This window comes from Aphelocoma coerulescens, chromosome 17 (assembly GCF_041296385.1).
Source record: "Aphelocoma coerulescens isolate FSJ_1873_10779 chromosome 17, UR_Acoe_1.0, whole genome shotgun sequence".
Lineage (NCBI taxonomy): Eukaryota > Metazoa > Chordata > Aves > Passeriformes > Corvidae > Aphelocoma > Aphelocoma coerulescens.
The window spans coordinates 7,300,535-7,325,088 of NC_091030.1; the positions used below are offsets into that span (position 1 = coordinate 7,300,535).

The 24,554-nt window shown below is 54.6% G+C and overlaps 2 protein-coding genes and 2 long non-coding RNA genes across 9 annotated transcripts; 3 read left to right on the forward strand and 1 right to left on the reverse strand.

The window, feature by feature from the left end:
• Positions 1-496: 496 nt before the first annotated feature.
• CACFD1 (calcium channel flower domain containing 1) lies at positions 497-11,307 on the forward strand. Its single transcript, XM_069031573.1, has 5 exons — positions 497-831; positions 5,358-5,430; positions 5,856-5,981; positions 6,091-6,198; positions 6,581-11,307. The coding sequence occupies exons 1-5, from the start codon at positions 708-710 to the stop codon at positions 6,672-6,674; spliced, it is 525 nt and encodes a 174-aa protein (XP_068887674.1). The 5' UTR covers positions 497-707; the 3' UTR covers positions 6,675-11,307.
• A 94-nt stretch (positions 11,308-11,401) lies between these two features.
• Positions 11,402-17,792, reverse strand: SLC2A6 (solute carrier family 2 member 6). 5 transcript variants are annotated; one of them, XM_069031567.1, is made up of 11 exons: positions 17,378-17,787; positions 16,144-16,329; positions 15,457-15,619; positions 15,068-15,274; positions 14,301-14,400; positions 13,570-13,781; positions 13,311-13,463; positions 12,902-13,010; positions 12,494-12,667; positions 12,075-12,220; positions 11,402-11,996 (listed from the first exon to the last, which is right to left on the reverse strand). In XM_069031567.1, exons 1-11 carry the CDS (start codon positions 17,521-17,523, stop codon positions 11,841-11,843), a joined length of 1,752 nt encoding a protein of 583 aa, XP_068887668.1. In that variant the 5' UTR covers positions 17,524-17,787; the 3' UTR covers positions 11,402-11,840. The 5 variants fall into 5 exon arrangements, with proteins under 5 accessions (XP_068887668.1, XP_068887669.1, XP_068887672.1 ...); XM_069031568.1 differs by having other exon boundaries at positions 16,144-16,300; positions 17,616-17,785; XM_069031571.1 differs by having other exon boundaries at positions 16,144-17,270; positions 17,378-17,785.
• On the forward strand, positions 13,008-13,714 carry LOC138119566 (uncharacterized). Its single transcript, XR_011155538.1, has 3 exons — positions 13,008-13,105; positions 13,347-13,491; positions 13,636-13,714. It is a non-coding gene; the product is annotated as an uncharacterized lncRNA (long non-coding RNA).
• Positions 17,780-24,337, forward strand: LOC138119565 (uncharacterized). Of its 2 annotated transcripts, none has more exons than XR_011155536.1 (3): positions 17,780-17,813; positions 20,104-20,226; positions 21,873-24,337. It is a non-coding gene; the product is annotated as an uncharacterized lncRNA (long non-coding RNA). The 2 variants fall into 2 exon arrangements; XR_011155537.1 differs by lacking the exon at positions 17,780-17,813 and adding an exon at positions 19,456-19,542.
• The last annotated feature ends 217 nt before the right edge of the window (positions 24,338-24,554 follow it).

Sequence of the window (24,554 nt, forward strand, 5' to 3'; positions counted from 1 at the left end):
GTTGTGCTCCATGTTCATCTGCACAAAATGCAGCTGTTGCCTTCATAGTTTAGGAGAATTCAGGGTGTTCCCCTGTCCCATTTGTTTGGACACCAACGGGCTGCCAGCTGGGGTATCTACTTACAAAGTGCTACTTCTGCCTACTTACAAAGTGCTAGTTCTGCTCCCGTTTTCTAGGGAGAAAACCCCATTCCAGTCAGATCCGGGGAGCGCGGCCCTCTTCTCTGGAGGGCACAATTTTGTGACAGCGCTCAATTCCCATCACTGCGAGGATTCCTGTTTCCCATTCTGGAAAAGCAAACACCGGCTTGCCTGGATAACAACCCCCGGTTGTTCCCGGGGGCATCCCGAGCTGCCGTGCCCGCAGCCCCGGGCGCGGGGAGCGTGGCGGTGTCCGTGCCGATGGATACGCGCGGCAGAGCTCTGCCCACAGCCCTTTCATGCGAGTGACATCAAAGGCAAAGCCCTGCCTGCTGCCGGGGGGGACCCACAATGCAGCTCGGGACGCGCTGGAGCAGCTCCAGGGCCGCTGGCATCGCTCCGCAGCCAGAGCCCCTCCATTGTCAGCCCTGGGGGGCCGGGCCCTGCATGGGGACACGGGGACAGGCCTGGCTTTAGGGGCTGTCCCCTGGGCTGGCTGGAGGAGGGGGTGTCCCCTGGGGCTCGGGTGGGCAGCGGGGCGCTGAGCCCCCGGCAGCCGGGGGGAGATGAGCTCGCAGGATGAGCAGTTCCCAGCGGCAGCCCCCGAGCCAGCGGCTGCCTCCGCCGAGGAGGGCATGACCTGGTGGTACAGGTGGCTCTGCAGGATTGCCGGGGTCATCGGGGGCATGTGTAAGTATCCCCTTCCCTCGCAGCCAGAGGCTCCCCCTCCTGCATGACAGAGCTCGTCTCGGGCTCCTGCCACCTTTGTTGCAGGGGGTTTGTGCCGCCAAGGGGTTTTGGGCTCGTGGGTTGGGGCGGGCTCTGGACGCCGCTTTGCTGTGTTTGGGGCCGAAGGGAGAGCGGTGTGGCCGTGCCTGGAGCGGGGTGGCTTCAGCTGCCCACGAGGGATGTGCTCTGTGCTCACCGGACCTGCTGACCTTTGGCACCCGGCAGCGGGGACGGCACGGGGCTCTCTGCAAATCCCCGAGCTCCTCCTTGGGCACGGCTCTCCTGGCAGCGATGGGAGCGGCAGCTGAGCCCCTGCTGCTGCTGTGGGCAGAAAAATTAGATGATTTTACTGTGAGCACCAGGCCCAGAGGGGTCAGGTGAGGGCTGGAAGAGCGGCCACAGGGTTTGGTTCATCCTATTTGACTTTTGGGTGTTTATATGTTCCTGCAACTTGTTTTTTTTTTTCCCCCTATCCTGACTGTCAGAGCATGTTTCCTGTTACTCCTGTTGCTGATTGCAGAAGGCCTGCCCGTGGGTTTTACTGAAGGCAAAGAATGCTTTTGGTTTGTGCTGCGTGTTTTTAAGGGGTTGGGTAGGACACAGAGAACGGGGCTGCAGACGCCGAGTGAGTTGGCTGAGCTCGGAATTACCTGCTGCTGAAAAAAATTTTCCCAGGGAAAGAGTCTCAGCAACTTTGCCAGGAATCAGCCTGTCCTGGAGTGCTGTTTTGCTACATTCTGTGGAGAGATTAATAGCTCTTAAAAGCGGGAGGGACTGTTATGACCGCTTAGTCTGATCTCCTGCAGAGCACAGGATGGAGAATTTCTTCTGCTTCAGGTCCATGACTTCAAGTTAAACAAGAGGATTTCTCAGCCAGTGCAGTCAGCCCTGATTTATTCCATCAGCTGGAGCTTTGTGTCTGATTCCCCTCTCCCCCTGCCCCTTCCCATGCCTGCCTTTTGCCTCGGGTCTGGGCTGCACAACCCCAGGGTGTTTTTGGAGCTGACATTTGCACCCTGTGCTATCACTGGGCAGGCTCCTGACAGCCCTTTTTGGCCGGGCTGGTAAAACATGTGCTGCTCTCACCGTGTCATGTCCTAGGTGCTGAAATTCTGGAGGTGTGACAGGATTTGGTGGGACTGCTCTGACGGGGCCAAACGCCGCGGCCTCGCCGTGCCCTGCCGGAGGCCCCCGCGCTCCTGGCCCGGCCGGCGGCCAGGAGAACCAGCTGGGAAGTGTCTGTGGAGCAGTCCCAGGTGGGGGTTCAGAGCAGCAGCATCTTTCCCACGGGCTGTGGCTGTAGCTGGAGCCTCGGCGCTTTTCCTGCGCTTCTGCCCCGTGCAGAGCTCCAGGTGACGTGGATGGAGGGTGAGGAGCTGATGGGTCACGCTGGTGGCACTGCCAGCCTCGTGCTAGAGCTGCTCCTGAGTGCCTTCAAAGTGCAAGTTTACTTTTTCCCCCCCTCTCTGTCTTTATGTTTCAAAGCAGCTGAATTATACTTGGATTATTTTCCCAACCTTTTGTTCACGGCTCTGCGAACTTGTGGCTTGTTTTTACAGGAAAGATGAGAGTTTTATGTCTTTGGGTGAGTCTGGGAGAAGCTTTTGGAAGAAGAGCCAGGTTCTTAAGAGGGTTTGCCAAAGATCTGGGGAGTGACAGCTTGCTCTGGAGCCCTGACTGTCTCTATCAGGCAGAGAACGAGGCACAAACTCCCCTTATGAGCAGGGAAAAGGGGGATTGTGGAAAAAACAACCAGGGCCCCATGCTACCAACATTCCTCTTCAAAATGCTGCTTGTTCAGCATCACCTTGTTGAAGGTGGATGGTTTGGAGAAGAGGTGATGAATAATCCAGCATGGCTAAGGTTTGCTGCTGTTCTCACAGCTCTCTGTGAAAGAACAGAACTAATTTATAAGGATTGTGAGCAACTGGATTGTGGTGCTGGATTATTTCTTACAGAAGGAAAAATTCCCTCAGAAAGGAAGAGAAACATCGTTAGCGGAGGTGAGACCAGCAGACAACATCTGCCACATGCAAACACCTGCAGCCACAACTTGCTTCAGCCAGAAAAATCCGAGGGCTGGAGCAAGAACCAGACAGACAAGGTTCAGGATCCGCTTCTGGCTCTTGCACGCTCTGGCTTGGTGACCTTGGCCAAGTCCCTTCTCTCCCTTGTGTTCCTGTTTGTAATGGGACGAGGAGAGCCTGTGGCTTTTGTAAAACGCTCTAGGAGCAAAAATAAGCTTGTGTTGAGGACAGTGACCAGCTGCTGGAAATGAATAGAGCCTTTGTAGGGAAGGGTGTCCTTCCCCCCTCATTTTAGCTCCCAGTTATTTGTGCTTCCTCAGGGATTCGGGATGGGACAGCAGTTAAACAAATGGCAGAACTGTCTGTCTCCCATAGCTTACGTGCCACTGAGCATTATCTGCATTTTAAGCCTGTTGTGAGGCCTGCGTTCAAAAAGAAAATCTTTCAAAAAGAAGTCTCTGGCTTGGCAGGGGTGGGATCAGGTTCCTGCCTCAGGAGCTGATCCTGCCCCGGCGGGACAAGGATGTTCCAGGCTGCTGTGGGATGAGCAGCTCTGCAAAGGAGACCCAAGGTCACCGAGTTGTTCTGTGTCTCTGTGGCTGTTGGCAGCAGCTCTGGGGGCAGTGCTCCTGTGATCCCAAACCTTTGACTCCTTTCCTGCTGACGTGGGGCTTGCTCAGCTCTGCTTCCTGGGTCATTAGTCCTCTGGCAAGCAGGGTGGTTGCTGAGCCAGGACTGCTGCAGGGTTGTTTTGGAGTGTTTGAGGACAAAACCAAACCAGAACCGTGGCAAAACAACCCCTGGTTGGTTTGATTAGGAAAAAAAACTTGCTTGGAAAAGAACATTCTGCTTCTCTTGGTTTGTTGTGTGGTGGAGACCTGCTGGGAACTGCCCAGACCTCTGTGCTCAGCTGTGCTGCTCAGCAAGGCAGGGTCCTGCCCCAGTCCTGGCTGTGTTGTGGGGATAGCTGAGAGGTTTTGCTGCTCTGCTGATTATAAAGTGCCAGAAAGTCACTCAGCATTATTGTCAGCGGTGTCCTTTCCTGGGGGACAACAAATGCTTCCCTCAAGCTCCTCTTCCATCAGCATCCAAGGGTTTGGTGGTCACAGGGAATTGGAACCCCCCGTGTTGTGCCCACAGCTCCCAGGAATCCTGCTTGCCATTGCTCCTCTCCAGCTGTTTGCAAGTGTGACCACGAACAGATCATCCCACCCCAGTGCCTCAGTTTCCCCTGCAGTGTGGGGACACCTGTCCCTGTGGGATGGGAGGATGAGAAATGCCCGTGGAGCACAGGTACTAACACATCCTCTGGCATATTCCCTCTGCTAGCTGATCTTGTTCTTGCAGGATTCTCGAAAAGATTTTGGGTCCTGTGGAATTAGTTCTAGGAAGCGTTAAAAAATAACATTTTTTGGTGTTTCCTAAGACCAGGAGGTCATTTGCTTGTGGGATGACCTTCGATCCGTCCTGTCCTTGCCTGCAATTCTGCTTCCCAGCCTGGTAAACGAGGATAACTATTTTTAAAGGAACTTTGAGGATTCAGCACTGACTGTTTAAAAGAAACCTTGCAAGCATGTGCCACGCTTTTGAAGGTCAGGGCTGCTGACAGCAGCTCTGCTCAGGGATGCCCTTAGCACACACCCGAAATTCCCAATCCAGGGCTGGTCTCATCCTCAGAGAGGGACTCTGCTGCTCTCCATCATCCCCAAGACAGGCTTTAAAGGCTATAGAATTAATTTTAGCTGGAGTTTTGCAGTGTGATGTTGTTTACTCAGCCCATGTTCCTGCCCTCCCACCTGGGCTCGAGTTCCCGGTGCCGGCTCCGGCGCTGGCAGAGGGAAGGGGCCATATCAGGTGCCAGGAACACTCTGCAAGTTTAATGAGGCAGCAAGGAGGTGGATGCAGCTCAGCTTGGTTGCTGCTGCCTGATTCCCCTCCCTGAGTTACAGAGCCAGGAGCGCTGGGGTTATTTTGGGCTTTATTCACTTGCTTCTGTGTTATCAGAGACCCAAACTTGGCTCCTTTCTGCCTGTGTCTGGTGAAGCTGCACAGAAGCAGCAGCGAGTGGCAGAGGCTGGGTTCACCTCTGCTGTGTTTATTATTTGCCTGTGTGCAAGTCCTGTGTGTGCTGAACTTGCCCTGTGCTGCTCAGAGATGGAGCCTGCTGGCACTGCCTGTCCACCTTGGGACAACGCAGTAATTCCTTGGCACACAAAATCCAGGTGCACGTCCTGGAATCCATGTGGAAGCAAATGCTGTTCAACACAAGGGAAATAATTGTTGGAACAGCACTCAGAGCAAAAGGATACCAGAGGAGGGCTCTTCCCAGTATTCCAGGCTCCTTTTGGGCCACCAGACCTTTCTGCCCACCCTCCTGTGCTGCTGTGCAGTGCCCACAGGTGCAGACCAAGGGCACTTGGGGTTGGTCATTGTGGTCACTGAAAGCCTCTTTCTTTCCAGCCTGTGCCTTTGCTGGTCTCTGGAACTGTGTCACCATCAACCCCCTGAACATCGCGGCCGGCGTGTGGATGATGTGAGCAGAGTTTCTTTTCATTTTCCTGCTGGGAGGGAGGTATTGTTAACCAGAGCCCACTGAAGGGGACAGATCTGCCCTACGTGGGCAGTGGATGGGAGTGAAACGCCCGTCATGCTCTGGGAATTGCCAGATCTTGCTCCATCAGGCAGGCTGAAATGTTAGGTTTATTCTATTTATATGACTTCTTTATGCATTTTTAGGTAAATACTGAGATACCCTTGTCTGAAATAAGTCTGGGGCAGCAGGGTTTGGAAGTTTGGAAATTATCAAGAAGCAGGGGGAGCACAGTGGGGTCCAGCCTCACCATTTCCTTCACCTGCATGGAGCATGGAGTGTCCGGTCTCTGTGGGGCTGGGGGCATTGCTGACCCTCACTCTGGGTGACTACCCAGCAGGATTAACTCTGGTTTGCTCTCTCTGGAGGCTCAATGCCTTCATCCTGTTCCTGTGTGAGGCCCCTTTCTGCTGCCAGTTCATCGAGTTCGCCAACGCCGTGTCCGCGAGGGCCGACAGGCTGCGGGCCTGGCAGAAAGCAGCTTTCTACTGCGGGTGAGGAGGATGCTCCTGGGGGATGGTGGTGCACACATCCTGGGGATTGAACATCCCTGCATCCCGTGGGGAGCGGGGCCCGGCTCTGAGGGCTGCCCCTGTCTCCCAGGATGGCCGTGTTCCCCGTCATGCTCAGCCTGACGCTGACCACGCTCTTCGGCAACGCCATCGCCTTCGCCACCGGGGTGCTCTACGGTCTGTCGGCCCTTGGAAAGAAGTAAGAGAGGTCCAGCTGCTTGTGGAGGGCAGGGAAGGGGGAGATGGAGCTCCAGGCCTTGCTCCATCTGCCTCTCTAAGTCTCTGCTTTCCTCTTGCACAAACTGTGCTGAGAGGTAAATGCGGCCAGAGAAAATCTCCCTCATCTCAGAGCCCTGGGAGGGAAGGTCCTGGGGGTTGCTGAAGCTCTGAGCTTTTGGGAATCCAGACCAGGTTGTCCTGAGGGTCCCACTCCTCTTTCTGCAGCTGTTGGGTGGATGGACCCAGCTCTGGGGCAGAGGGCCAGCAAGTCTGGTTTCCCTCCTGGAATCCCTTGGCATGGAGAGCCAGGCCCCAGCTGGGCCATATCTCTGCCATCCCCACACTGTCCCTTCTCTCCACAGGGGAGATGCCATTTCCTACGCCCGCATCCACCAGCAGCAGAAGCAGATGGATGAAGAGAAGCTCACGGGGACCCTGGAGGGACAGGCTCTCTGAAGGACACGAGCTCGGGGCAGCCTCTCCTGGACACTGAGATGGTGAAGATGTGGAAATCCACTCTGCCCTTCCCTCTGTCTGCTCCACTCCCTGCTACACCACGATTTCCCTGGACACTGCAGCAACTGGAAATCTCAGGGGCTGGGGCAGGCTGTGTCCTCTCCTCACACCAGCAGCCAGACCTCAGCACGTCGCTCCCTCTCTCAACCCTCAACCCAATATCTCATTTTTTAATCTTTTTTTTTTCTTTTTGCTGCAGAGGTGCTGGCTCTCTTCTAAGTGCTGCTTTCCCAGCCTTTTTTTTGTTGGAGTGCCCCTTTGGGAACTGCCCTCTGGACGGCTAAGGAGGGACAGAGGACCTGCCAGTGCAGGTTCTGTGTGTTTAGGAACACTCTCTGGGATGGCCCTTCCCAGGCACAACACCTAAACCAGGGTTTGCAAAACCCCCTGGTGCTTTAGCTTGGTCTTCTTCCACTGGGTCTGTTTTAATATGGGACCAGGCACTGGAGGCGTCGCTGCACAGGAAAGGACTTCCAGCAAAAACCCATATAAAGATAAAATCCATCTCTGCAGGGGAGCTGCCAGAGCTGCTGGGCAGATCCTGGGACCTACAAAGCACAGTCCCTGCTTCCTCTGGATACAGCTGCAGGCAGTTACTGCAATTTACTTGAATTATAAGAATTAATTACTTTGTCTTAATGAGGGCACATTTCTTAAGCCTCGCTGTTTTACTGGGGGAGAAGGGAAACAAGGTGTGCTGTACCTCAGCTGAAAAGGGCGTTGTTCCTCGAGCCAGGTGGGATTTTTTGCTGGTGTGAGGGTACAGATGTGCAAGAGCATTTCTGCCTCATTAGCCTGGGACTCTGCTCTGTTACCTCCCTGCTTCCCTCTGTGAAGGGACCTGCTCTTTGCTTGCCTGGTACAGCCTTTGTCTTTGGGACTGTGATTTTTTGCATCAATCCAGAGCTGGTTTTGTATGGGAAGGTGGCACATCCTTCCTGTGCAAGCAGAGAGGTGGCTGCACCATTTCAGTGTGGACAGCTGGGATGTTTTACTTTATTATTCCAGGCACTCTCTGTGATTTTCACATTTTATTTTCTGTTTGCTTTGTACCACGAGGTACAAAACTGCTCACTAAGTCCAGATCCCCCTCTTCTTGTCACAGTTCGTCCTGGGGATTTTAATTTATTTGATTTTTATATGGTTGCTTTTTGATTAGGAAAAAGGGGAATAATTTATTTCTAGTTATTTAAGTATTTTGATGGGGCTCATTTTCTCTGGATATAGGAGAAAGGAGTGCTCTGTTTCCTGTCCTTCACAGGGCTGCCTCATTTCACCAGGGGTCTCTGAATCCAGGGACAGCCCTGGCTGCTGCAAAATCCAATTTCAGCCTTCAGAGTGTTTCTCAGACTCTTCCAAAGAAGTGTGTTGTTCTTTGACCCCTTTTTCTTGTTCTGGCCCACAAGCTTGACAAAGTGTGTTTCCCCCCTCATCTGGGAGAGAGAAGGGAGGAAAACTGGGCTGTAACTGCTGAATTGGGGCAGCCACCAGCACTCTGTGTCCCCGTTTGAATCCTTGGGTACAGAGGGGTTCTGCTGTGGTCTGAGAAATGCTGCTGGAGGCTGGGTGCTGTCTGTCAGACGGGTCTGTCCACCAGCCCATGCTGAAAACTCTCCTTAGACCCTGCCCTTCCTCAAGCTGCCAGCTCCTGTGAGCTGCTGCTTTTGCCCTGGGGCTCAGGAGCTGTGAGGATTCACACCAGTCAGGATTTCCAGAGGCCCTTGCAGCTGGATGTGGCCCTTTTTGTGCTAAGCCCCTTTCCTCCCGGCCTTTGAACTGGGATTGCTCTGACACCCCTTGTCTGGGATGCAGAGCAGGCACCACCAGCCTGGATTTTTTCCATACAGGCAGCTTTTTTCCATAAAAGCTGTGCTGGTTTGGAGCCCCCAGCCCTGGCCTGATCCCTGGTGCTGAATGCAGTGCGTGGGCCTGCTGCCTGCAGGGATGGGTGCTGCAGGAGGAATTTGGGATACTCCAGAGGGAATAACCTGTGGGTGGTGCGAGGGCAGCATCCTGCCTCAGGAATGGGCACGTGCTTTGATTTCAGGGGGATGTGGGGAGTTCTGTAGTGTTTAGTAGAGGAATGTTGCAGAGTGATGCATGTAAATGTCTCTGGTAGTGACAGCCTTGCTCTGTGAGTAGTTCTGCAGTAGCTTTAGTGACAGGAGGTGAAAGGCAAAGCAGAGGTGAAGGGCCAAGACTTCCAGGGTGCTCTGAGGAAGCACAGAACTGGTGGGACCCTCGCTGGCTTCGTCTGACTGTCCTCCTGCCATGGTTCCTGGGGCTGGGGCAGCTGGGTGCTGCTCCAGGTCACCTGCAGGGCTCCTCGACACAGCTCTGCACCCTTGGCACTGAGGCAGAAGTCCCAGCAGTGCTGTCACCCTGTGTTTTGTGGCAGCAGGGTCCGACCCTGGGGCTGAGGCAAGGGAAGAATCTGCATCAATCTGCCACCGCGAGCGGGTGGCAAAGCTGAGCCCTGAGCTGAAAATGGGCCTCAGGGACTCCTCTGAAAGAGCCAAGCTGGAACCTTTGGCCACAAGTGCTTGAAGGGTCTGTGCCTGCCACACTGGAGGTGTCTCAGATCTGTGCTCCAAGCATGGTTACTCCTACAGGGGCCTGTCTGGAGTGGGAACCCTTGGGAATTTTGGCTGGTGTGTGCAGCTGGAACCAAGCTGGATGCTGCCACCATTGCAGACAGGCTTGGTGACAGCACCCGTGGCTTTTAAGAGCTGTAGTGACAGTCAGTGGATGGTCTCACCTCCGTGTGGGCCTGCTTGGTGGAGATAGGAAGGAGCTTTAGAGTAGTAGCATCGCAGTAGTTAAATGCCAGTGCATGGTGGTTGTTAGTTGTGTTTAGAGGCACCCTCGGGGTGCTTGGAGCTGTGCAAGGACAAACAAAGTTCAAACCCTGCTCTGGAGGTTTCCCAGGCTCAACCCAACCCCTGCTGAGGGCATCCAGGCCGGATGGCTGATCCACAGGGGCTCTGTGGAAGAGGTTCTGCTCGCCAGGCCTCGGAAAGGAGATGATGTGAGAGCTCAGGGGCGGGCGATGCGCTGAGGGCAGCGAGTTGTTGGCCCCAAGAGTGGAAGGACCCCTGGGGAGCAGTGGCCTGTCAGAGCAGTCACCAGGGCAGCATTTATGCACTGTGCCACTCTTCCACGCCTGTGCCACTCGTGCGTGGCAGCTCCGTGTCCCCTGGGGCTGCCCACTGGGCGTGAAGAGCAGAGCAGAGCTCTCTGCTCTGGGCAGGAGCTGCTTTTGTAACACCCATTGATTCTCTGTGTGTGCAGTGAATAAAGAGACCATTCTACCTCTGGAAAGAGCCACTGTGATTTCTCAGACTCCAAAAGTTGTAGCAAAAGCCCTCGGACTTTCTATGCTGAAGAAAGGAGGTCACTCAGAGAATGCTTCTCCACTGAGGTCCTTGCAGGAGCTGAAGAGTCCAATCTCATTTCCTAGTGGGGCATTTCCTCCTTAGGCCAAGCCCCTGGGAAGCTCAATTCATCTCTGTCATTTTTTCCTCAGGAAAAAACATCCACTGTCTTCAGGGAAGGGTTTCACTGAAGTGAAGATATCGAGACCTGGTCCATAGCCATGTGAGAAAGAGAATGCTTGAGCACAGGGCTGCCAGAAATCCTGATCTTCAGAAGGTCAGTGGAAACCAGAGGCTCTTGAGACCTCTCGTAGTCAGGCCATGCTTAGAAAAAGTTGTGTTCCAGCCAGGGCTGAACATCTTTCTGGAAAAGGGTCTCGGCAGCAAAGGGTAGGTTTAATACTGAATGTTTTCTGTGTTTTTTATTTTGGCCCATCACTCTCCCTCTGTCCTAGGCTGTTTTAAATTAATGCTGTGATAAAGTACATCTTCTCTTAGGTGATTTCTCGTCTCCTGCTGCAGGAGAGTGAAATGGCAGCTGGCACATCTGGAGGGCTGGGTCAAACAAGCTGTTTTACCCCCTGCTTCCTTGTGACAGCAGGCTGAACGTCCCAGGAATGGGAGGATGCCAGCATTTCTACCAGCCCTCGGGGTGCCAAGTGCATTTCAGGAGCTTGGACAAGTGCTTGGGCACATCATGTCCCAGCCCAGCCTTTGTGCTTCTGCCCTTTTGGGAGGAATCAGGTTGGACTCAGCAAGGCCCTTTGTTCCTCACAGCCACAACCACCTCCTGCAGCCATGTTTTACCTCGGGTTAGCTCTAAAAAAATACTTTATAAAAAGTCCTTAATCTTTCAGGACACCCAGGAAAGGGGTAAGACTGATTTGCTACTAACTATGCAGTTGAAATCTCAGTGATGGAGGTGGAGGCTTCACACAACCGTGGTGGAGGCACATCCACCTCCCTCTTTGCAGGTGGGTCAGACCCCACGGTGGGAAGGACCCACCCTAGCACAAGGTGTTGTCAGTACTCACTGTGTCTTTCCTACAGGGAATCACTTGCACTACAGCTGAATGTTTGTCTGTTCCCATTCTTTTGTCCTGGGTCGTCTTTGTGAGCTGTATTTGGTCTTGTTCATTAGGCTTCTAGTGTAATGTGTGTTTTTAGAGCAATAAAACGTGGCAGCTTTTTATACAAAAGATCTGGCTCTGCCTCTTTCACATCCTTGAGTGCCTGAGACTCCTCTGGGGAGCTGCAGGCTGCTGTGGTCCCCTTGTCACAGTCCTGCTCTGCCTCTCCCATCCCTGCCTTCTGTGCAAATCAAGGCAATGTCTTGCAGTTGGAAGCAAAACTGTTTTATTCTTGCAGCTACATGATGAGCTTTTGCCAGAACGGCTCCAGCTGTAAACTCTGCCCCTGCCAAGCCCTCAGACTGTCAGGCTGCTGAGCAGAGGACAACCATGCTGTCCTGTCACAGCCTCACCTTTATTCTTCCAGGACACCTCTATCTCCTGGCCCTGGTTGCCTGCTCCCAGCCCAGGGACTGACAGGTTGTGCAGAGAGCCACAGGTAGTGTTGGGTGATAGGAAGAGAAGGTAAAAGTTCCTGCTGGCAACTTCTACAGCCAGAGCAAGATTGTCATTGCTGCCCCTTCCTCTCCCACAGGGAGCTCCAGCTTCCACTTTCAGCAGCACAAGTTTGCTTTGCCCTCGAGCCTGGGCAAGGGCAGCTCCTACCTCAGGAACGACCTCCGGCCAGTCCTGAAAAAGGCCTCAATCTGCTCCAGGGACCTGCCTTTGGTTTCAGGGACACAGCAGCCTGTGAATAAGATGTTCCCAGCACTGATGACAGCGAAGAACAGGAAGGGCACCTCGAGGCCGAAGGCATTCTGGAAAGTGGGGCAGAAAACAGCTGTGAGCTGGTGCAGAGAGGGGCTGAGGAGGGGACCCCCCCGGGCAGTACCCACCACGGCTGGGAGGAAGAACTGGGTCAGGGTGAAGGCTGTCAGCCAGCTCACAACCACACAGAGGCCCGAGGCCACCCCACGGGCTTTGAGAGGGAGGATCTCCGACATCAGCAGCCAAGTGATGGGGCCCCAGCCCATGGCATAACCTGCAGGGGAGCAGGGGAAGGGAGTGAGGCTTTGAAGGCCCCTGAGGAGTGCAGAAGAGCCCTGTGTGATCCTGCCCTGCCACCCCAGCAATCATTATCTCCCCCATTTGTGTCATTCCTCAAAGTGACTTCAGATGCCATCTTTCTTGCTTTTCCAGGGACATCTGCCTTCCTTCCAACTCCAAGCCCAATCTCCTTGCTCCGTGTCACCCTGCCTTGGATGAGGAACACCCTCCCCTGGCTGGTGGCCAGTCCTGTGCTCTCTGCACCTACCCATGATGAAGAACATGGTTGCCAGGAGGGGGATGAGGGTGATGTAGTTTGTCGGCTCAGCAGGGAGGTTGGCAGAGCTCACCAGGGTCGTGTTGGCCACGGTGCCATTGTGAGAAGCTGGCACGAAGTGGATGTAGAGCCCCATGGTCAGGTTGGAGACCAACATGACACCAGCTGTGGAGGGAGGCACAGTGGGAATGATGGGTGAGTGATCCCCTCCATGCCAAGCTCCTGGGAATGCCCCTGCTGAGGAGCTGAACCACCACCAAGGGAAAGAGACCTCCCTGCCTCCCTTCCTGAGCCCTGTAGGGCTGAAGTTTCCAATCCTGCACATTTGCAGAGCTCCTGAAAATCCTTCCATAAGAGCTTCCCTTGGGAAGAGAGTGGGAGAAGTGGAGAGAGCCATACCTGATACGAAAAGGAGGATCTTCCTCCCAGCTTTATCCATCGACACAGCAGCGATGGCCACCGAGGACAGACGCACCAGGCCAACCAGAGCTGCGTCGTACTCTGGTTTCTGCAAAAAACCAGTGGGGAAGCTGAGATGGGGGAAGGGGCAGGTTCCTACAGCTTCTGCCTTTGGCTGATGACTTGGCCAGAGCTGTTCTCAGGGTAAGAGACTGGAGAAGATGAGCCTGAAGCTCAGAGGAGGAGAGCAGGGAGACAGTGGGGCCTGTCCTGCTCCTCATCCTCATGCAGCATTTTGCAGGGCAGGTGCTTTAAAAAAGGGGTTTTATGTCTGTAGGGAGCTGAAAGCATTGGGCAACCCTCACTGAAGCCCACGTAGCCCGAGCAGGGCCCAGAGCCCAGGGCTCACCAGGATGACCGATGTTTTCTTGAATATTGGCTGCAGGTACACGAGGATGCAGGTGACCCCCGAGAGCTGCTGCAGGAACCTCATTCCCGCAGCGATCAGGATGGGCTTGTAAAGGAAGGGGTCCTTGAGCTCAGCACAGGAAACCCGACGGCTCTGGAGGGGACAAAGGCAGAAACACAAGGTGATAACACCAGTGGGAACCACCTGGCATCCATTTTGCAGTTTTCATGTTACATCTCCCCGTGCTGAGCTTCCTCACCTGCTTCCTCACGCTGTCCTTGATCTGCTCGTACTCCCGGGCATAATCTGTGTCCTCACCCCGCAGCCAGCACAGGGAGCCCAGGGCCTCGTCCTCCTTCCCCTGGGAGAGCAGGAACCGGGGCGAGTTGGGCATGAAGCAGAGCAGGAGGACCATGGCAAGCACCGGCACCTCCCCGGCCACGGCCAGCCAGCGCCAGTCCAGGACCAGCCCTGCCAGAGCATCACAGTTAGGGGGCAAACACTCAGGAATGGGTGTTCTGGCCTTGCCTCCACCTGGGCACCCCAATGAGTTAATTTAATAAACCCAGCAGGAAAAATAGTAATAATAATAAAAAAATGATTGCACATATTTTCTCCTACTAAAGCAGCGTTTCAAGCAGTATTATATGGAGAAATTCCAGCAAATCTGGGAGTATCCAGCAAGATCCTGCTGCAAAGGTGATGCCCAGGAATATCCTCATGTGCTGCCCTCCAGCCCTGGCAAAACCTCATCAGGACCTGGATCTGCGGGCACAGCGATGGCCACAGGTCCATGTGGGCTATGGATTCATCCCTCAGAGCACACACACCAGGGCAAGGGGCATGAATGACCCTGTCCAGCCCCCTCAGCACAGCGGTGGTGGTGGGGACAAGGGGAACAAGCCCTCAGCTTGCTGAGAAGGTTGTTTATTTTAACTCCCTCTCCCCGCAGTCTTTCCCTGCACACGAAGACACCACGGAGGTACTTGCCCAGTGCGTACAGGACGAGGGAGCCCAGCACTGCCATGATCTGGGGACAGGCACCCAGCATCCCCCTGACCCCCGGGTGGGAGATCTCCGAGATGTAAACCTGGACAGGGACAACACACGCTTCACAGAGCTGCACATCCCCTCGTCACCCGCCCCCCTGCCCTCTGTCACCTCGCAGTCACCCCCTGTGACCACGGGAAGCCCAAACTGCTGGGGAATTAGGTCTCAGGGTGGGGACTTTGATGGGTCCAGCTGCATCTGGCCAGAGAACAGGACAGCCTGGCCGGCATCGCCACTTCCCTCCCTCCCCCCAGTGCGGGAGAAGTGCTCCAGCAACTCCGTTACTGGAAAGAGGTGCCCTGGTGTTACTCAACTCCTGCCTTCCCCTCTGTGTGAAACACGAGGGTGGTGTTCGGGAGGAAATAACTGCTGGGAGGAGCAGGGACTGAGGACCTGCCTTGTCGTTCCTGCAGGCGAGGAAGTCCAGCACCAACGGGCTCAGCCGGCTGGCCATGCCAGGGCTGCTAAATGAGTGCATCCTCCCCATCCCCGGCTGCTGACCTGCTGCATCCTCCCCATCCCCAGTGCCCCAGACACAGCTCTAGGGCTCTGCTGATGCCCCCGAAAGGCAGCAGGGTGTCCCAGCTCATCCACGGCACCACAGCACCTCCTGCCCTGCAGCCCCCAGCTCATCCACAGCACCTCCTGCCCTGCAGCCCCCAGCTCATCCACAGCACCTCCTGCCCTGCGTTCCCCTGGCGCGTTACCGGGATGGAGGCGGAGGTCACTCCGCCGGCGTAGCCCGTCAGCAGCCGGCCCAGCAGCAGCATCCAGAGGCCCTGGGCTCCGGCCAGCAGCGCGTATCCCAGTGCCGAGGGCAGAGCCGAGAACATGATGCTCAGCTTGCGGCCCAGGCAGTCGTTGAGCAGCATCGTGCTGAGCCCGCCCGCCGCCGCTCCCAGCGTGAACACCGACTGCGGGGCATGGAGAGGGGTTGGATGAGCTTGGCATCCCCCCGAGCATCCCCCGGCTCTGCCCCACCCTGGCGGGGATAACCCCGCTCCTTACCCCGAACCAGGGCGCTGTGTGAGCCTGGCATCCCCCCGAGCATCCTCCGGCTCTGCCCCACCCTGGCAGGGATAACCCCGCTCCTTACCCCGAACCAGGGCGCTGTGTGCTGGTCCAGCCTCAGCGCAGGGTTGGGATGAGCCTCCAGGGCAGGGATGACGGGGGAGGGATAAACCAGGGCGAAGCCGAAGCTGAAGTTGCCCAGGACAGCGGCAAACACAGCCAGGTAGAGCCGCTTGTTGTGGAGGCTCCTGAGGGAGAGACAAGGACGTGTTGGGTGCAGGCAGAAACTTAAACCCTGCTTCTCGCAGCCTTTGCCGAGGCTCTGGTGACACCCACGGAGGGATTTTCCTGGGCGAAGGCCCTGCACAGCCCCAGGCTGTTGGGTTTCTCTGAGCTCCTGCTCCACCGGTGCTTCCCTCTGTGCCAGGCAGTTTTCAGGGGGTTCAACAAAGCGAGAAAAGCAGAAGCTGGAGCTGGGTGGCACCACGGACCCAGCGGCAGCCGGTTCATCCCAGCAGAGCAAGGAAAAGGTTCTTTCAAAGCCCCCGTGCCCCCCAGCAGCACCTCCTGCCCCCGTGGGAGTCACACAAACCTGTCGTGCTTCCAAGTGGGCTCACCCAGCATCCCACATCGTCGGGCAGGATGAGGTTCTACCTCAAGGCAACTCAGGAACGGCAGGAATACAGAACAGCTCTTCCCCCAGCCCACTGCCCTCAGGATGGGGGGCACAGCCCAACTTCTGCCCACCCTGTGGCCCCAGCCTGGTTCTTACCTCAGGTACTCCCTGTCGAGCCTCCTGGCAGTGCTCTCGGGGAAGGTGTGGTACGAAGAGCTCGTTTTCCTCACGAGGGGCTCGCGGTCGCTGCGCTCCATGGCCGTGCGCGGCTGTGGCGGTGCCGCTGCTGCTGCGCTCGGGGCGGATGCTGGGGCTGCCCAGGGGAAGGGGAGGAAGAAGCAGCTGAAAGCGAAAGGGAAGAGGCTGCCTGGCCTTGCCTAATCAGAGAAATCTGTGCCTCGTGGGCTCGCGCCCGACTGCCCCTCGGCAGGAAACTGAGGGGGGCCGGAAAACCAGCAGGAGAAGAGCCACGGGGTGACAGTGACGGTGTCAGTGGTGTCCTGCAGCCTTCACCCTGCCCAGATGGACACCAAACCGTCCCACTCAGTGACACTTGCAGGGATGGTCCTCGCAGAGCTGTGTTCACCAGCAGAAATGTCCCTTTGCTAAGGCCGTATCTCTCCTGTTGAAGAACTGGTACCAGTCAGACTGGCCCAGTGCTGCCTCTATTTACCAGGGAAAATTCCATCTGTGGGCGTCTCCAGAGCCACCCGGGGGAAGGGTTTTCAGCATAGAACAGAGATGGGGAAGAGGAAGGAGAGGAAAGCAGAGGGAGGTGAACGTGGAGTGGGCACAAGGAGCAGGGAATGGGGATGAAGGGCAGCGATGAGGATGGAAAAGGAGAGAGCAGCATCTCTGCCGCCTTGGGCGGGCACCATCGGTGCCTTTACCCCCTCACCCTGATCCTCCCAGCCCCACAGGGCTCTGTGGGCAGCGTTGTGGTGGGACAGCTGCAGGTCCAAACTCACGCTGTAGGAAAAGGCTTCGTTTGGGCCTTGCTTGCTCTGAACCCAAAGCCACTTGGATTTAATTAGAAAAAGGTCTATTTCCCTAAACTACTGTGGTGCTCCTCTTGTTTCCATCATTCCCCTTGGCCCCTGGTGCTTTTTGGAACATGTGGATGGTTTCTGCATCCCCAAGCCTGCGTGGGAGCTGCAGTGACACCTCAGGAACTGCTGTGTCTTCCCTCCGTGCAAACTGGTTCCCCTTCTGCAACCAGCAAGAGCTGCCTTTACTGTCTGATCCTGTGGGGATTTTACAGCTGACTCAGGGCTCTGATTTCCCTGCAGGAAGAAAGGTCATGGACTGGGGGGACATTGGGATAGGCAGGACAGTTTGTCCAAAAAATTTCTAGCACCATGTTGGTGTGAGCAGGGATATCACAACAGACCTGGAGCTGGTCCCCTCCATCAGCAGACACCACCAGTTTCCTCCCTTGCTTGAACTTTGCTCCATGAATTTGGGCTTGCTTCCACTACATGATTTCACAGCATCCTTCCTCTTCAAATTCCTTAAGGAACTTGAATTTCCATTCATTGAGAAAGTTATTCTGTATCCACTCTAACCCCTCCAGGCCTCAGCTTTTTCCCAAACCCAGGTACAGGGAGCCTCTACAACGCAATACTTGCCCTGTTCCATCCCAAACAGCCACTTTTCAGGATGATGAGGAGTATAAAAAGGGCCCCTCAAAGCTGGGTGCTGTAGCAGAGTGGGTGGAGAGCTGCAGGATGATGCTGGTGGGGCTCATGTGGGATAAAAGGCTATATAGGTATAAAAGGCTGCAGGTGCTCAGGATGAAGGTGCTTGCTGGGGAACATGGCTGCAAGGTCAGGGCTTTGCTTTTTTTTCCGTCTCTGATCCTTGTTTTTGCTGTGGATGTCAGCAAAGATGAAGAAGTGGGTTTGCTGATTCTTATCCCTGGGTCTATCCATTGTGGAGCTGCATGGCTGATACTTTTGGGGGACTGTGTAGGGTCCCACCAGCTCTTGGAGAGGTTTCTGTGGTGGGTTTTGGTCCCTGCTGGGAGTGATTTATTTAGAGCAGAGATGTGAAACTGGTGTGCTCAGGGTGGGTGGGAGAGAGGCACCCAGCTGTGTTGATGGATCTGTTATTCTGTGCATCCTTCCTTTGGATGTTTGAACCTCTCAAAGATAAGGGCTGGGGGCTTCCTGTGTGCAGAGGCTAAAGGGGAAGTTGTGGGAGATGCTGTGTCCTGCTGCAGTGGGAGGAATCGGTGGCAGTGCTGGGCATGGGTGATTTAATTCTCACATTTCTGGCTACAAAATGATGTTTAACTAAAGAGTCATCAAGCCCATAAATGTGTGTTCGGTGGTTTTGCTCTGTTTATGTGACTATTTGATCATCAAGGTTTTTTCCCCTTTGTGGGAGGTTTTTGGAAGGAAGCAGTGAAGGCTGGAGGTGGCTCCAGTGTTTCTTGGGATGGGAATGGGAGCCTGCTTTGGGCTGGGTCACCTCCTCAGCATGTGGTCACTGCATGCACTCAGAGTCAGAACCACAGAATATCCTGAGTTGGGAGGACCCACGAGGATCATCCAGTCCAGCTCCTGGCCCTGCACAGACACCCCAACAATCACACTTGTCACAGGACACAGTATCTGTCCTAAACCTGAAGCCACATGGACATGGGGCAGAGGGAAGTGCTCATTGCAACCTCTCTCCACTATATTTAGGGGAAAAAAGCACATTGGAGAGTAGCCCTGAGCTGGAGCTGTCAGATCTCCCTGAAACACAGAGGGTTCTCTAGTTTCTGTGCAGATTTGTCAACTGCTTCAAGCAGGAAATTATTTTGTGTCTTGAAAACCCTCCAAGCACCTGTAACGCCGGGAGGCTCAGGGGGGAGCTGCTGTCTGTGCTGCTCTTGGCTCAGGGCTGAGCCCCTGGGCAGGTCTGTCCCCGAGTGTCCCCTGAGGGAGGGGAGACCCTCAGGTGTGGTGGAACAGGTCCTTGCACCACATCCCCGCTCTGAGATTTGGGGTTTTTTACTAAAAGTGCATTTTTGGTAAGGAATAAAGGAGCCACCACCTTGCTCCAGATCTGTGTAACTTGCTGTGGGTCCTTCCAAAAGAGACAAGGGGTGGGTAAGGTGCAAGCAGACTCAGTGGCAGCGTTGTCTCTGGTGGGCTGTGCTTGGCCATCATCACACGGAAGTGGCTCCTGCACATCTGCAGCAAATAACAGCTCTGGGGTGAGCTGGGGAGGGATGAGGTGCCCACTTTGGGAAAGCAGCAGAGCAACCCCTGGCTGATTAAAGGGCAATCTGGTTTTGTTGAGAGCTGTTGGCTGCCTCGGCTGAGTGATGCATTGCTCCGGCTCCCCAGGACCTTCCTCCTCCCCCCACCGACAGCTGGGAGATAGATCACGAACATATGCAAAAAAATAGCCAGCATCAAAGCCACTTGGCAACTCAACTAACCCAATTCATAAATTAATTTCTCTCCCCCTTGTAAGGGAGAAATCAGTCACTCCTCAGGGCTATCCATCTCTATCGCTCATCTGGCCACATCCTTCCATAAATCTTGCTGTGAGTCTGAGCTGGTGAGTGCTGGGTCAGGATGGAAGAATGCCCGGTGTCTGTGCTGGGTCGGGGCAACCCCGGGGCTGGTTTGCCCTGGGCTGGGGCAGGGGTGGTTCTCTCTGCATCCCCCCACATGCTGAGGCTGGAGTAGAGCTGGGGTTTTGCAGCATGGTGCTGCTTAGTGGGGGATTTTGGGGAGCGTGGTCCCTGTTGAGGTGCCATCAGGATGGTGCAGAGGTGCAATGATGAAATCTTTCCTTGCAAATCAGCTGGGTTTCCAGAGCCATGCAGGGGGTGGCGGCTGGGGACGCATGGGGGGAAGGTGGGTGCTTGGTGGGCTCTGGCCTGGCATTGGATGCACCCCTGAGTGATGGTGCTGGTTTAGCTGGGGGACTCCCAGCTCAGGAAGCAGCTCCAGTTGCTCCCCCCACAGCTTTCCAAACCCCATGCCTTTACAAAATAACGCTGCACCCCCAGCTCCCCGTGGGCATCAGCACCTGGAGCCCAGGTTAGCTTTTCCAACCAGGCAGACAGAGCTCAGCTCTTCCCTGGCTGCATCCCTCACCCCACTCCCCCCACAGAGGAGAAAATCACCACCTTTCGTGCTGCCATCTGTTTATTTTGTTGGACTCCGAACTTGCTGAAACGTCTTTCGATGGATGAAGGAACGCAGAGTAGAAGAACAGAGCCTGGCAGGCTGCGTGGTGAGTGGAAAATAGTTTTTTGGGGCTTTCTGGAGTTTGAAGGCCCGATGATGGATGTGCATACGAGGGATGGTAATGGCTTTGTAAGTATCCAAACACAGAGCAGAGGAATAACTCTGCCTAATAGACTGAGAAATGTGTGTGGGACAGGATCCTTCCCGCTCCGACACGGAGCTGAATGATGGAGTGCTGCGGGCTTTGGGAGCAGAGGCTGGCATGGGCTTCGTGTGTTGGAAAAAAGGTGCAACTAGTTTCGAAATAATGTTAAATCCTTGCTGTGAATGCGTTGGAAAACGTTGCATCTTGCCTTGGAATGAGGCTGGAGGAGCCTCGATGTGTTTGCAGTGATCTGAGAGGGGCTCGCTGTGGCTCCGACTTGCTGGGCAGGGCTGCTGCTCCCTGTGCCTCCTGGCTTCCCTTCTGCTCTGCTCCCAGTGCCCAGAGCTACTGACAAAAGTGATGGGTTTATGTGGAAATTTTGTGGGGATAAATATTTGCCTGTCAGCAGGGCTGGGTCCGAGTGTGATTTCTCATGTGCCATTTGGAAGTGACATTTGCAAACAAAATTAGAATTTCCCATTGAGGGTATTTGGGGATTTTTGCTGTTCATAGGTTGGAAAATGATTGACTTTGGGGGCTTTTTCCTTGTTGCCATGCAAATGGAAGAGTTGCTCATCTCCCCATGCTTGGAGGGAGGGATTTTGGTGTCCTGATTCCAACCTGGCTAATCCAGGAGCTGGGATAAGCTGGAAGATGTGTGTGTGCCCTTCAGGTGGGTGAGGGATGTACCAGAAGTGGGATATTTTAACCTGCTTCTGGGGCTTTTTTTGACGTCACACAAAATCTTGTGACCCACAAATTCCAGTGGCTGTGGGTACAAGTGAAACTGAGACAGTGGATAAAAAGGGGATGTGGGGAAAGGTTGTGGATTTCCAGCCCTTCCTATGCCATGTCGTGGCTTTGGCACTCGCTGTGTGTTCTGTGACAGCTTTGGGGGTGAGCAGTGCCAGGGTAGGGCCATGCTCTTCTGGAGCCTGAGTGTCCCCAGGGCTGTGATGGCTCCTGAGAGAGGGAGGGGTCCCTGGATGTCCTTGCACCCCTTGGATCTGTCCTGCCTTGCCTGACTGCTGTGGTTGGGGTCACCTGTGCAGTGACAAATGCAGGGTTGGGTGTCCCCAGGGGTGCTGTGCTTTTGGATTTTCCACAAAACCCAGAGCTGGGCAGGATGAGCTGGCATATGGCTGCTTCCAGCTGGGATGAGCCCTGGTGGCTCTCAGTGCCCTGGTGCTGAGCCAGGATGGGGTTTGGGTGCTGGGTATTTATGGGGATGGGGGAAAACTTGGTGATCCCAGGGCTGCACATCCATGGGAATCCCTGTAGGGATGTCTCCAGGGCAGGGTTGAGCGGCTGATGGTGACCTGTGACCTTGGGATGACGATTTTGCCACTGCCAGGCTCAGCCTTAATCCTGGATGCAGCCACAGGGGCTAAAAATTGAATTTTAAGAACAAGTGCAAGAAATATCCTGTACATCCAGAGGTACCAGCAAGGTTTTTGACACCCTGTGTTTGCTGGGAGGTGGCAGGATAAATAAAATTATTTGAAGAAAAATTTTAAGTACTCTTTTTTTGGTTTTTTTTTTTGCAGTGTCCAGTTGGAGCTGCTGGGCCAGGCTTTGGAGCGATGCCTGTTGTGATGCCACAACCTGGATATTTTTGGTTTCCCCTTCCCTTGCCCACTTCTGCTGGGTATTTTGAAGTTGAAGTTACTTTTTCTTTGATGGCAAGGGCTGGATTTCTTTACCCTTGGGACAAAAAATCTCCCCCCTAAATTCCTGAGAGCTGCTGCCTGCTCCTTCCTTGGCTCAGTGTGGGTTTCGCCTGTTTAATATGATTTAAAAAGGGGGGAAAAAAAAGAGCAAAACAAAACATATCATTTCCTTGCTTTAATGTGAGCCAATTATGGCTCGCAGGCTGTTAACTTCATCACCACTTCTTCCAGCAAAGCCCTTGGTAAAATAAACCACAGCAGAACTGCCTTCCCTGGACCTGCCATCCGGCACAGCCTCGAGCCATGGCATTTTATCCATCCCTCCCGGCTGGAAAAAAACCCCCAGTGGCTCTGTCCCACACATGCCCGCTAAAATATCCCAGCACTTGTTGTACATCTGCTGACGGATACCAACTGGAAAGGAGATTAGGGCTCAGACTCCGCGCTGGGCTGTCTGCCCCTCCTAATGAGGAACACATTGGAGCGCGGCCGCGGCCTCCAAATGGCAAAATCAGGAGGGCTGGGGAGGCTGGAGGGTGGCAGGGCATGGCACAGAGGGGCTGGAGTGTGCCAGCAGCCAGGGAGAGCCCACGGGGAGGTTGTGTGGGGTGCTGAGCCCAGGAGTTGGGGAGTTGGGGATGCCTGAGTGTTTGCACAGGGTACCAGGGATGCTCTGTGGGATGCCTAAGGGCCTCCTGTCCCTGCACTGTCCTGCCCATCGCCCCCAAATCACACCTCGAGGCAGGGTCTGACCCCTCTAGCCTGGGCACCGCTGGCTTAGGGACCTGGGGCTGGGTGGGGCCGCGTTCTGCGGGGCACCTTTGGTGCGGGGTTTCCCAGCTGCTTTGCCTTGGGAGGAAAAAGGCTCTTGGCATTTGAAAGGCTGTCAGGACCATCCCCAGCAGCACGGTGCAGAGCTCCTGCTTTTCCCACCTTTGGCCACAGCTATTTCTCTGGAGTTTTCCACTGGGACCCACAGGCCCTGCACCCGTTTGCTGGGGACGGCATCCCCATCTCCTGAATTGCTCCATCCCCTGGCTGGGATCCAGGGCAGGAATGTTAGGGTTTTTTGGGGTTTTTTTTGTGGCTAATTTGGGACTTTGGGCTGACCTGATGCTGCCTTCTCCCTCCCTCTGCTGCAGTATCCTATAAAAAGGCAACGGTGAGCTGGTATTCCCATACAAGGGCCAGTGGGAGGCAGCTGCACCCTCGAAGTAGGAGCATCAGGAGCTTCTGATAAGCCCATTTTTACAGGCACCTTTAAACCTGTTTATCCTGCTGTCAGAAAATCTCGTGGATGAAATTTGGAGTGAAAGCAGAGACCTGGAAGCACATTTCTGCCTTGCTGCTGATCTGTAAATGGGGTAATCTTGTTACAGCCACCTGTTCGTCCTGCAGTGAATCTTGAGGATTTCTGGGCAGATATTACATTATTTTAATGGCATAACAGTGCCCTGTCCTGTGATCCTGGGGTGTCCCCAACATTCCCATTTGAAATCACTGAAAGGGACACTAAATATCTTCAATTAAACCAAAGTGGATTGGAGGTTTTGGAAGCTCAGGGTGCACCAGGATTTTATTTAGGGGCCTTTGGGGCAGAGCCCTACGTACATTAGAGAAATCTTCAGGCACCTTCATGACTTTGAGTTTCTCTGAATTTTGTGACTGGGTTGAAGAGAAAAAATCCCAAAAATCTCTTCTGGTCATGGGAGTTAACTCAGAGCGAGCCTGTGCCCCTGCCATGGAGCTCCTTTGCTGCAGCTCCTTGGGGATGTTGTCCCTGCACTTTTAAACCCCACAGGCCGCGTGTCCCCTGCAGCCCCTGAACTCTCGGTCACCCGCCGTGACAGGTAGGGCTGACCCCATGCTCCCGAAATTCATTTCCCTTGGGAAAGCCTCCTAAGCCCATTGCACATCCCGCTGCCCCCCGGGTCCCTGACGGGTGAGCCAGGCCTTGCAGGAGGATGGGATGCCAAAATACAGGAGCAGGGATGGGGGGTGTCACCCCTTGCTCGGTCCCTGTCCCCTCCCGGGAGCTCCCTGGAGCTTTTGGGTGTTCAGAGCCCCTGGGGCTGTGCCCGTGTCTGGAGGAGCTCATGTGAAAGCCATTAAAAAGCATAAGGAAAAGGAGCACGACGGTTGGGAATGGTTTTGTTTGGGTTTCTAAAACGTGCGCATGAAAACACTGTGTGGTTTTCTGACAAATTTGAACCAGCGCTGCTCAATCCGCTCCAGCGCTGCTACTGTTGATCTTGCAGACTGTAAAGCATTTATTGGAGCTGCTTGAGGCGAACTTAAGCATCTGTGGAATAACAAGTCCAGGAAGTAATTGCATCCACAAGGAAAATATTTTTATGTATAATTCAGTGACCCATTTTATAAACATTGCGGTTCCACCTTGGACTTTTTTTTTTTTTTTAATCCTTTTTTTTTCCTTTTTTTTTTTTTTCACCCACGGCCTTCCCTCTCTGAGCGTCTGGGTTGAGTGATCCGTGTGGGGCTGTGTTTGGTGGCTCTGTGGAGCGGGGTTTGGCGTGGCATGGGGCAGGAAGCGGAGGG